Consider the following 12,791-nt stretch of genomic DNA (forward strand, 5'->3'; position numbering starts at 1 on the left):
CTTCCATTGCTGTTACCCAGGAGCCCAAAAGGTTTGAAGTCCAGTTTTGTGCCCACTTCTGAAGATCCCCATCACTTTGGATCTGAAGTTTCAGGTCAGCAGTTTGACCTAAACTCTGAAGAAAGAGCAATCCAGTTACTGTTGGGCAGGTGAGTGTGATGCACTGGAGGCTACTGCAAAAAAATTATCTGACCATTTTGTACTGAAAAATGTCTCTTGACTCTTCAAGTTCTCCACATTTTTGGGAATGTAACCAGTGAATCATGTGTGCAAGTGATGGAGGTGTTTATAGCTCAGCTTTAGTGCACAACAACCTGGATAGCTCCAAGTCACTTGGCATAAAAGTGACCCCAAAAAGGTTAACCACAGTCTTTGATAAAACTAAGTTATTTAGTAGTTGTAACTGTTGTGTCCTAAAATACTACATAAAGTAAGTAGTTAAAACTAGCACCATCTTTTTTTTAAGAGGAAACGCTCTGTAAATTAAAATTATTGAGAAACAGTATTTCTTTTTAGTGTTTCTCCAGCTACTAATTGGACCTTTTCCTCTCATTTTGCGTAGCAGGAGCATAAATGTTGCTTCCATTGTGTCCACATCTGCACCCTGAACACACAGCTTCTGGGTCAGATATGGTTCAGAATTTCAGCTCATGTTTCTTGTGCCCTGCACTTATTTTTTCCATGTGGTCTGTCAGTGGATAACACTGAAGTGTTTGCAGATCATAAAATGATTTTAAACTCACAGCACAGAGGAAAGCCTTAAACCAATCTAACCCCAACTTGTAGCTAAAGATACTTGTATTTACACCTACTCAGATATACCTTGGGGTTTTTTTTTTTTTTAATCAAGGTAAACTGTCCTTAAGTGTTACTGGTATCTTAAAGCATTCCAAAAGTTATAAAGCAGTGAAGGGTGAAAATTAGAGGTAGATATTCGTAGGTGTATTTTACAATGAAAGTCATCAAGGTCTGGAGTCGGCTGCCCCAAGAGGCTGTGGAATCTGCAGCTTTCAAGATACCCAGAATCCAACTAGACAACGTTTTCTTTGCATCCCTTCCCTGTGAGCAGGGGTTGGACTGGGTGATCTCCAGAGATCTCTTCAAACCCAAGCTGTCCCACGTTTCACACACCCTGTTTTCCTGTTGGGGCAGAGGTGTTATCCCGAGGTTACCCTTCCAGCTGGGTCACAGACATGCTGTGTGAGCACAGTTTGGCTCTGTCTGGAGCCAGTATAGACCAAATACAGGGTAAAATAGGCAGTGTTGTCCACGTCCCTTAGAGACTGACTGCAGAACTTGGAGCACTAAGGTGTGTTTCTGTCTCTTGTATCCACAGTGCTGATTTCTCTCCAGGGCATTTTTGGGATCGAACAGGCTCCCTGTGGGATTCTCTCTCCCTCGGCAGTGAGGTGTATGACAGTGAACTCGGTGATCCCCATTACGACCAGAGTCTGCTGGAGAGGCTTTTCTACGCGGCTCCTGTAAGTGGAGATCCAAAGGAAAATGTGCATTCCCTGATGTGCAGAAAACCAGAAGTTTGCATGATCAAAAAAACTGCCGATTTCAGTGTTTTAAAGCTGAACAAGCATTAAGTATCATACGAAAGCTTGTAGGTACATGAGTACATTGCTTAAAATTAATGGTATTAAAAGAATATTGCTAAGACTACAAAGTCAGGCATCAAGTTTGGAAATTGCTGCGATTGAGGCTGTCCAGGAAGACTGCTTGTTTTTTAAATCTCTGAAAAATTTTGATACCATTTTAATTGTTTCAAATGATGCAATGTACAAGTTGTTTTCCATTTATGTATTGTGATCGTTATGGAACTCTCTTGACAATAATAATTAACTTCTTATTTATGTGCATTATTTCTGCTTCAGAAATCTGATTCCAGTTTGAGTGATTTCCTCAGTGATGATGATGTTAAATCCTCAAAAAAAGCATGCAAGGCAGAAACTCTCAAGAAAGCGGGTCCAGTGAATCCACAGAAAGATTTTCATGCCTTTGGTCAGAATGTGACAGAAACTAAACCCAGGTAGTTACATCAGTGACTTCTGTTCTGACCTCATCTAAGTTGTATTCCCTTTTTTCAGGATGGGACCAATAAAAGTGTCCCTAAAGATCCAGTTATCAAACTTAACTTGTACAATACAGTTAGTGTAGAGGTTTTGTGACCTTTTTTTTCTGATTCAGCTCCAAACAATTATTTATGATTTTTTTTTTTTTCCTGACTAACGCTGCTGTTTTTACATCAGGTAAAATTTATACCCCCAGAGGTACCAACACAAAATCATTTGGAAGTCAAGTCTTGCTAATTACACACATGAGATTTCAAATTATGACAAAAATCCTATTGCTGTTCCTCTGCAGCAGAGACTTGTCCTTGTGTATAACTGCATCATGTCCCTGCTTTTGTACATGGCATTACATGATGCTTTTCTTTTTGAAGAGTTAGGATAAGATTTTTTCAGATCAACAATGTGGAACACACACTTTCTCGGTTGTTTTTTTTTTTTTCCAGTTATGGACCCCAGATACTGTAAGATCTTTGTTACAGAGAATTACAGAGACCACCAAATTTGTTGTAAAAATATGTTTTAAAATGTATATTTTAGTGAGCCTTGGGCAGTTTTTAAGTAACATCTCACCAAACTACAATTTTCCCTTCATGTGGTCATGTCAAGAATGTTTCTGCAGTCCTGAGCCTTGGTTTTCTCTCTGCAGCTGCTCTCCCACTGCTCCTGCAGAAGACCACAGAGAAACGGCTCTTGTCACATCCTTGGGTGCAGACAGGTTGGCATTGCTGCAGCAAATACACCTGGCCAGAGTCATCATTGAAAGCTTGAAAATCCCTCCTGAGATCATCCAGATTTCCCCAAGGAGGAAAGGTTTACTGGGGAAACCTCCACGGCCTATGTCTGTTCATAAATGGTAAGGGGGATTGTTTCTTCCTAGTTTGTTTGCTGTGCCTTCAGGGAAGATTTCCCTGTGATCTTTTGTGTAGTCCAGCTTCCCCAAGCTCTCCAGGCTTCTGAGGCCTTCCTGTTTCTCTGCTTCTCTCAGAAGATTGTATCCCATAAACTTGAGAAAGTTAAAGATGTGACTAGTTTATCCTGATGTGGGCTCACTTCAGGCTGTGCCTTTCCCAGGGTTTTGGGGAGGTACCAATGTATTTTGTGCCTGGCAGTACACTGAAAAAAAAAGGGGGGTTGTTGGAGGAGAATCTGGTGTATATATATAATCTATGGAAGGAATTCACAGAACAGGTGTTTGAATTATCTTAAAAAAAATAGCGTTACAGTAAAATGTGAATCTGGAACTTGACTGCTGTGTTCAGTCGCATGAGTCACATCAGATTCTTGACGGATTGTGATCACCCTTTCACTTCTTTATTCACAGTACCTTCTTTGTGGAGTACCACTTTCCTGTGGGAGTCTCCAAGGATGATAAAGGACAGGTCTCCATAACAACAGAAGTAATTCGAGTAGCCTCAAGTAAAATCACCGATGATGGTAAGAGCATAATTTTTCCCCCTTAGATTTAGTTTTGTTGACTCCATCTCTTAGAAATGATTAGTGGGCCCTCTGCCCACAGAGTTGCTGTGCTGCAGGTGGGGGAATGGTCCTCTCAGGGAGAAGGAGGCCAAGTGATTTTTTAATTCTTTTTTTCTTCCAGGAAGTATTAATACCGGGATTTTCAAATTCCTTTTCCTAGGGAAAGACCAAGTTAGTAAGCCCATTCCTTCATTTGAGCATAAAGCCAATACTCTTTCTGCAGTAGTAGGAGGATGATCAGGTACTTTTAGAAATATCAGAGCTACTTACACCTCTAATAAATAATTTCCTAGATGTTGAAGATGCCCTGTGGTATCTCCAATAGCTCAGATAATCTGCTGGATCATGGGGATCTTGAGTCCTGTGCTCAGATCAGCAGACATTAATCTCTGTACTAAGAGTCACCATTGTTTGTATCCCTGAGAACAGTTTCTGTTCCCACTAAGCAGAGAATGCTGCATGAGCAAGGTCCTCTCTGCCCAGTCTTCCCAGAAACTGGAATGCCAGGGCGATTTTCAAATGCCTCTCCCACATGGTCATTCATTGGCTTTGCATCTTTCTGAGTGGCGCTTGAGAGATTTTTGAGTTCTCTTGTATATTCTCTGTTTGTGGCCAGACAAAACATCTCTTTCTTCAGAACTTTTGTAATACAACCTTTGTAATCCAAAACTAATCCATCCTCCTGCCCTTTGCCTTATGTAGAGTCCAGCTCTTTGGGACCTAGAAAAATAGATTGGGCTGAAAAGAATTTGAACAAGACATCAAGTCAATCCACTGTAGCATTATCCTTCCTGAGAGCTGTTTATTTCATTTATTAAAGATGCCTAATGTGAAAAATTTCACACCCATCCCAGACAAGGTGGAGAAATGCTGGGCATCCAGTTGGAAATTTCCTTATGTGTAACCTGCATTTTTGTCATCACAAGAATACTTCTTTACCTATTGTGATCACTATTATTGTACTTCTTGTACTCTTTTTCCAGACTGAATGCCAATTCATTCCATCTCTGCCTGCAGATATTCCTTTTCTCCTGAAGCTGTGATTTTTCTTGCAGCTCAGCTTTGAGTCTCTCAAGAACCATCTTGAACTCTGTTAGTTAAAATGAGACAGGGTTCTCCCACTGAAAAAGGGCAGGTCTTACTGCATGCTGGAATGGCAGAGACTTCATGTCACCTGAATTCTTTAAATGCTGTAAATGTTTCTTTATTTATTTGTTTATAATGTTTGTATATTAATTTATTTAATACTTTTTTCCTGATTATTATTCATGAATTTATAATCTTAATTTTGTCACGCCAGCCTCCTGCTATTTACTGGCCTTCAAAAATGAAAACCAGTTTACTTCAGCCTTGGTGTTAATAAATAATGCAGAATTAAATGCTTGTGTGTAACAGAGCACTCTCCAGGGGAAAGTTTATTTATATCGGGTAATACAGGATATTTGTTGCTTCTCTGTTCCCTCCAGTGGTGAAATTCCAGCAGCGGTCTGTGTTCCCTGTGTGGTTCGGAGGAACAATGATAGAGCACTGGTGGGGCTCTGACTTGGCTTTTAAAATCTACATGAGAAAAAGCACACAGAAAAAGGTACTTATTAGAAGTTGTTCCTTCTTTGTGTATTAAAAAGCAAAGGAATTCTTTGCTTTTCCCTTTCCCACAGACACTCAATGCAGACAGCCTAATATTAGGAAGGGAAATGACAGTACATGTAGACAGTTGAACTGATTGCTGTTCAGTCTTCACAGAATGACACAGAGGGACCCACAGGATCATTGAGTCCAACCCCTGGCCCTGCATAGACACCCCAACAATCCCACCCTGTGCATCCCTGAGAGTGTTGTCCAAATGCTCCTGGAGCTCTGGCAGCTTGGGGCCGTGTCCATTCCTTGTTCCAGGCTTGTCACTCCATTAAAGGATTTTCTGAATTTGAGACTGGCAGGCAAAAAAAGTTGTCCTTCCTTCATCTTTAAGACTGATCTCTTGCTGTTTGAGCACGTTGGATCAATTATAAACATTATCCTTCATTGAGAACACAGCTCCTTTAGCAGTGTAGAATGAGTTCATGTGAATGCAGTTTGTATCTTTACCCTGCCCAGTGTAAGGGGAGTAATGTGAGCTGTGAAAAAAGGGTGTAACTTGTGCATTTCAGGGGGAAAAAAGTACATTTCCATTTGATAAGATTATTTGCATAACCATCTGTATGTGATGAAGATGGTGAGAGGGGTTAACTCAGCTTATGTTGTTTTAATCAACACCAAGGATATCTGCTTTTCTTTCAGTAGGGGAATAAACTGCATCTTTAAGTATGGAAATTTTGCCCATTGACTAGGATTTAGGTTATTCAGTTTTTGCATTAATCTGGAATTGTTTACAGTAGGTTCCGGGAAAATTTGTCTTGCTGTTGTTCTGGTGAGACTTGATACTGGAAGTAAAGGAGATCTCCCAAATCCCTGTTGGTACAACTAATGTAGGAGTGGGGAGGCTGTGTGGCTGCTCATGGCTTCCCAGAAAGCTTTTATTTCACAAAAGTTCTTTAAATCTGATAGAAATCTGGCAAAATTAATTCTTTGCCTGCCCTCAGCCCGTGGTCATTGGCTCAGCAGCACTTCAGCTCCGCAGGGTGATTGAGGCTGAGCTGCTTGGGGTCAGCTGGGAAATACCTGTGGAAAAAGAGGAAGATCACACACAAGTTGGGCCACTGAAGGTATGTGTTTTACCATCTCAAGCTCGAGTTGTTATTAATTTTGGCTGCACACTCTTATTTTTAACTCCTCTTATCTCTCTCTGTTTTAGTTTGCCAGGTCTCCAGTACGAAGGTTTGCAAGACCGGTATAAAATAATATGAACCTTTTTTATTCCTTAGGGGTTTGGAGAAATACTTTGAAACTCCTGCAAGTCTAGGGATGTTGTCAGTAAGCTGAGACGTGAATACAGCAACCACTCTACAGGCAGATTTTGAGTGGCACATATTCAGGGCTTGGAGCTTTGGTTTCTGCTTCACATGTGACACGAGCTGAGGTCTTTCCTGCTGTGGAGGCCTGGTGTTCCTTGTCCATGTCGCTTCAGGAATTATCTTCTCCAGCAAAAATTTCTACCAGTTTGCTCAGCTTCTGATTGAGAAGCATTAACAGTTTGAGAGATTTGACAGTTCTGAGCATAAACAGCTCTCTATATTAGCAGGTGAAGGCTTAGGAATGAGGTGAGCTTTAAGGCCCCTTCCAACCCAGACCATTCAATGATTCATCTGTAATTGTGTGGGTTTGCACTCCAGTCTGGACTTCATTTCACAAAGCCACATGTAGTTTATTTTACAGCAGCAGCTGTAGCTTGTGAGCAGCATATGCCTTAGGGTGAGTTCTCGAGCAAAAGGTGTGATATATTTTCCTGAGTTTCTGTTGCAGCCCCTTGTTTCTGCATGGGGCACATCTGGCCAGCCTGCTCTGCCTTGCCTTTCAGGTGTCCCTGGAGCTTGCAGCCAACAACAAAGACTTCTCCTGCACTGCTGCCAGGTCAGCTACGGCTGGGCACCCAGCCCCAGCTCACGCCATGAGAGGTCCCCAGCTGAAATTGCAGGAGCCCAGCAGGACGAGTGTAAATGCAGAGAGCCCCCTCTGCTCCAAAAGGAGCCCTGAGGACTGGCAGGAGGCGGGAGTTGGCAGCAGGGATGTCGCACAGCTGCCGTGCCCTGTGCCAGCCTCCGCAGCCCGGGGTGTGGTGGCAGGCGTAACCCCAGCTGAGGAAGATGGGTTATTGCTGCACGTGCTGTTGATGGTGCCTGATGGAAAGGATTTTATTGCTGAAGGCTGTGGGCTCCCCAGTTGTTGCAATGTGTATTTAAACTGCAAACTGCTCAGCACTGAGGAAGCAACAAGATCCACTGTCGTCTGGGGCACAACACAGCCTGCCTTTAATTTTTCTCAGGCAAGTCACACGTTTTCCCTTTCACACTGATGCAAGTGTGGTATTCCCCATTGACAAACACATTTCGTGGTTAAGTTACTTTTATATACCTAGAAACATCCGTTTCTTGGCTTGGCTCTGTTGAATGCACATTTAATTTTTAACTTCTGTCTGTAAAAAGCACAATTCTGTAGACTGGAATGAAGTAGACTTACCAGAATGCTCTGTACTTAGCCAATATTTTCCAGTGTTTTCTGTGTACTAGTTCTGCTTTAAACCTTTCAGGTGATGCCTTTTTCATTGACTTCCAAACACTTGGAGCGGCTGAAGAACAATGTAATGATTATTGAAGCATGGAACAAGCTGGGAAGCCCTGGCTGTGACAAATTGCTGGGATTAGTGAAACTCCCTCTGCATCAGTTTTACATCTCGTTCAAGTAAACGTTTTTTTTTCCCCATATCTTCCTGGGTTGGGAAATATCCTAACTGAAGCTCAGAGAAAGAAGTCAGAGATGGTGTGTGGGGGTTGTGTGGGAGGGTTCTTCGTTACACTTCATAGCAAAAGGCATTTTTGCCCTGCCAAGCTTCCTGTAGCCCTTTCCTACAGTGAGCAGGGTGCAAGTTACACTGTCCTTGTCCAGAAGTACAGAGGGAGTGTGAGAAATAAAGTCTCTCTGCTCCATCAGGGTTGGTGCCTGCTTAACTTGTCCTATGATGGAATAAAACTAGAAGAAATCAAAGTGACTGCACAGGAAAACGAAGTGTGGCTTTCCATCAGTGATTCTCCAAGATTGTGACTGATTGAGTTTGCCCCTAATTATGCTCTGCAGAGATTCCATAGGGATGCTGTCTGTTTGCACAGCCCAGGTGTCAAAAAGGCTCCAAAACCTTCATGTTTTGTGTTCTTATCTGATGGGATTCTCCAGAGTTCTTTGTTCTTTTTGGGTTTAATCTATTGGCGTCTTGTTCAGTTAAGTAACATACCTGCTTAAAAGAGTTTAAATTACTGGAAATACTGGACAGAAGAAATCCTTCCTAATGCAAAGGATTTATTCCTTTTATTTTGGTCAGACCTAGTGACAGGTAGAAATCAGATGGTGCTGGAGCTGACTGGCCACTACTTTGTTAGTTATGACTGTGCCATTTGTATCATTTTCGTAGTAAACCACAGTAGTTTACTTGTATATATCTTAGAATCCCAGAATGGTTTGGCTTGGGAAGGATCTTAAAGCTCACCCAGTGCCACCCCCTACCTTCCACTCAACAAGGTTGCTCCAAGCCCCATCCAACCTGGCCTTGAATAACTTCAGTGTATTGGTGGAGATTTTTATGTCTTTCTGGGAGGTTGTCACTGTTCCTTCTTTTCTTCCATCTCCAAAGGCACATAACTGCCTCATAAAAATATAATACGGCTACAGGGTGTTAATGGGAATCTTGTTCCCATTCATCCCTTTGTTCACAGATCTCTAGGCTGGCTCATAGCTAAGGCACTGTCAGGTTTTGGGAAGTTGTCCTTTGTCATTGCTAAAAGTAACCTCTTGCACTTAGCAGCTCATGGATCTCTGCTCTGTGAAGACTGGATATAAGTTACCAGCATTGAAAATCCCATGTAAAGTGGGTTCTGTGTGATCCTGTTCCTACTCAGATGGCTCATCCTCATGCTGGGGCTTTTGTGTTTGTTTTGGGTTTGTTTTGTAGAGACCCCAAGATCTCCCACCTGCTCCTGCAGGCTCAGTACCCCGTGGTGGCTGTGGATGGCCACATGCCTGTGGTCGATGTTTTCACCGGCAGCACAAGCGGGCGCCTGAGAGTCATCTTGGCAATGGGGTCGGCTGATCAAGTAGTGGCACTGCAAAGGCTCAAAACTGAAGAAGGAATGGTACCTCCAGTCACACAGCGTCCTCCCCACTCTCTGGACCATCCTCCTGTAAAACCCACAATGGTATTTATTGTTCAGTAAATCCCCATTCTCCCTGTTAAGGAACGGGAAAAGGGTTTTACCAGTGGCTTCGTTAACAGACGAGTGATCCCCAACCTCTTCTTGATGCTGTAGCCAGTTTTGTTATATTCTACAAATTCTACACAGAATTATATTGTTTATACTGGTTTTTTTACCAGCTTGCTCTCACCAGTCTTGATATTATTGCCCTTTTTTATTGCCTTGCATATCCACTGCTTCTATCTTCACAAGTCCAGTAGAAGAAAAAAACCAGCAAAATTATAGAAAATCTTAATTCTCACAGCCTTGTTGTGGAGGCTTTGCTACTACCTTTGAGTTGGATAGGTAGGAACTTTTATGCTTTCTATATGCTTTGCAGGAGAAAAAGTAATTTTCTTTCATGCTTTCAATGTTTCTGTGAAGTTTAGGAGGAAAACAGCAGATAATTTTTGTGCCCCCCCCAGGCTTCTTAGATCCTTATCATATGTAATTGTTTAGGTTGGAAAATACGTTTATGCTCATCAAGTCCAACCACTAACCCAGCCCTGCCAAGGCCACCATTAAACCATGTCCCCAGATTTTACATCCACCTGGCTTTTAAATACCTCCAGGGATGACTCAGCCACTTCCCTGGGCAGCTTGTTGAAATGTTCCCAGTTTCCTGAAGTCATCCTTTCCATGTGGCTTCCCTTTTATTTGTTAGCACTTGGACCCAAAAGGGGAAGACCTGATGGAGCATGTGTTTGAGATCCATGTGGAAAGTGTGAAGGGGCTCACTCCCTTGCAGTCCACGGTCTGGGGAGAGGCCGACTGCTACATCCAGTACTATTTCCCAGTTCAGGAGGCTGGTTGTGGTGTGCTGCAAGGACCTGGATTGCCTGAGGATGGTAAGTTTGTTTTATCATTTTCCCTTAATTAGAGCACTGCTTTCATTAAATACTGTTTAGTCATGTTCTCTCTGCCTAAGTAAGAGGGGGCATGTTTTTCTGGGCTTTCATGCAGCCAATGCTTATTTTCGTGGAAAAACTGGACTTGGGCTGTGCCACTGGATTAAGAGCCTTGTTTGTCTGAGGCTAGTGGCAAGTTCCCAGTGGAAAAAAAAAAAGAGACCAAATTCCAAATCTCTTCCCATGGTACCTTTTGTTAAAGGTCCTAGAGGGCTGTGCCAGCTGATCCAACAAAGATGCAGGAATAGGTCTGCAGGGAATAGCGAGATTGTTCACAGTGAAATTCAGCAAAGGCTTTACATGCACAAGCCTTTCAGGATGCTCACTTTGCTCTCTACAGCTCCCTGACAGGGGGGTGCAGCCAGGTGGGGGTCAGCCTCTGCTCCCAGACAGCAAGGGACAGGACAAGAGGAAACGGCCCCAAGTCATGCCAGGGGAGGTTTAAGTTGGATATGAGGGAAAATGTCTTCATCAAAAGGGTTATCAAGCCCTGACACAGCTACTCAGGGCAATGGTGGAGTCTCTATCCCTGGAAATGTTCAAAAAGTGTTTGGATGTGGCACTTGGGTACATGATTTACTGGTGGCCTTCGCAGGGCTGGGTTAACAGTTGGCCTTGATGATCTTAGAGGGCTTTTCCAAACGTAATAATTCTGTGATTTTCATGGATACACCAACAGAAGAGTTGCTTGGTTTAGATCCCTAGGATTAACATAGAATGGTTTAGGTGGGAAGAGACCTTAAAGCCCATCCAGTGCCACCCCCTGCCATGGGCAGGGACACCTTCCACTATCCCAGGTTGCTCCAAGCCCTGTCCAGCTTGGCCTTGGACACTTCCAGGGATCCAGGGGCAGCCACAGCTTCTCTGGGCAACCTGTGCCAGGGCCTGCCCACCCTCGTGGGCAAAAACTTCTTCCCAATATTCAATCTAAACCCACAATTTTTCAGATCATAAAAGAGTATTTAAATAACTGCAATTGTAGGAAAGAACTTAGTGTTGAGTGCTTTGAATCACTAACAGATATTCCCCCTGAACAATGACAGTCAGTAGCATTGTTCCATAGTTGTGTGGGGTTTTTGTACTGCCTCTTTAGCAGTAGTTCCCAGCCTGTGGCTCACAGGGTCATGGGGCTGCATGGATTGCTTGTAAAAGCTTTGTGAAGTGAAGCTCAGGAGAGCAAGCCTTGTCCCAAGGGGATTTCACTCCCTGTCCACGGGTCCTACCTCCTGGAGGATTACAAGCAGAAAAAGGTTGAAAGTTGCAATTGCAACCATTTTGACCCAACTCTGCTTGACTTGTAGGCATCACATTAAAGCCATTTCGAACAGCTACCACTTTGTGTGTCCCTGATCCCATCTTTAATGACGAACATCATCATTCCCTGTTGGTTCCTGCTGATGTCCCAGTCCAGAGACTCCTGGTCAGTGCATTTATGGCACCAGGAGCGACAGGAGGAGGAATCCAGTTTGAAGTCTGGTGCAGGTACAGAAAAACATCCTGTTCTTCGTAGATAGCACAGCAGTACGGGTAGATATAGATCTGGTCTTGGAAAATCTCCAGCTCTGGGATGGATATTCTGTAATATTATTTAGTAATAGCTAAAAAAAATGGTAAGCTCATCAGCATTTGGTGATGATTATCTGCACTTAAGACCTATGAGGCTTTTTCCCTGCCTAGTGTCCTAATTACTCCTTTCTTTTTATAACTTACTTAGAAAGTGTGTATTCTTAGTTTGCTTTCTTCCATCTTTTAAACAGCCTAACAGTCTAAAAGTAGTGTTTAAATCCTTGACACATCTAAATTTTACTTAATAGCAGCCTGAAAGTATAATTTCATTGTGGTAGGTTTGGATTTTTCCCTAATACAAGTCACTGGTTACAAGAGAAATAATACCAAGTGGTTTGTAAGTTCAAATTGTTTCTTTGGCTACTGAAGCTAATTATTAGTAATGGAGAGCAGAAGCCATGAAGACAAATAGCTTTAGAAAAAGATAATAATCTGTTCATTCTGTAGTAAACAAGTCAGGCTTTTTAAAATTTGCCAAGTCACATGAGAATTACTATGGGCTGTTTGTAAGATACAGTGCCAAAATTTGTTTCAGGATGAAGCTGAAGCCAAGTAATGCGCTAAGCAAAGGTTTAGTGTCATTTTTTACACTCACTAACTGGTACCACAAATCTGTTCTGCAAGAGAGGTATTTTTATTTATTAACAGGAAGAGAGCGGAGAATATTTGGTGCCAGATCCTTCTCTTGTTTTTCTTTGGGATGCCAATTTTTAGTGGAGTTCTTACTTGTTGATTTATTAGGACTAGCAAAAATACATATATTTGTAGCATTATCTACTCAAGCACTTACTGGTTCTTTTCTTCAGTGGAAATGCATCTACTTGAGTTTCTTCCTTAGCTGGAGAGACTAATTAGGGTTTAAAGACGCTCAAAAGTGACTTCTGTGC

At 42.5% G+C, this 12,791-nt stretch overlaps 1 protein-coding gene across 1 annotated transcript in view; it reads left to right on the forward strand.

Moving 5' to 3' along the window:
* Positions 1-12,791, forward strand: part of C2CD3 (C2 domain containing 3 centriole elongation regulator) — a 38,700-nt gene that overhangs the window by 4,152 nt on the left and 21,757 nt on the right. Inside the window, 12 exon segments of the mRNA XM_039554784.1 lie at positions 21-149; positions 1,337-1,481; positions 1,881-2,035; positions 2,725-2,931; positions 3,400-3,512; positions 5,021-5,139; positions 6,134-6,256; positions 7,009-7,473; positions 7,738-7,889; positions 9,151-9,394; positions 10,095-10,278; positions 11,640-11,820. Of these exon segments, the coding sequence (XP_039410718.1) occupies positions 21-149; positions 1,337-1,481; positions 1,881-2,035; positions 2,725-2,931; positions 3,400-3,512; positions 5,021-5,139; positions 6,134-6,256; positions 7,009-7,473; positions 7,738-7,889; positions 9,151-9,394; positions 10,095-10,278; positions 11,640-11,820 (2,217 nt within the window).

Source organism: Corvus cornix, chromosome 1, assembly GCF_000738735.6.
Source record: "Corvus cornix cornix isolate S_Up_H32 chromosome 1, ASM73873v5, whole genome shotgun sequence".
Lineage (NCBI taxonomy): Eukaryota > Metazoa > Chordata > Aves > Passeriformes > Corvidae > Corvus > Corvus cornix.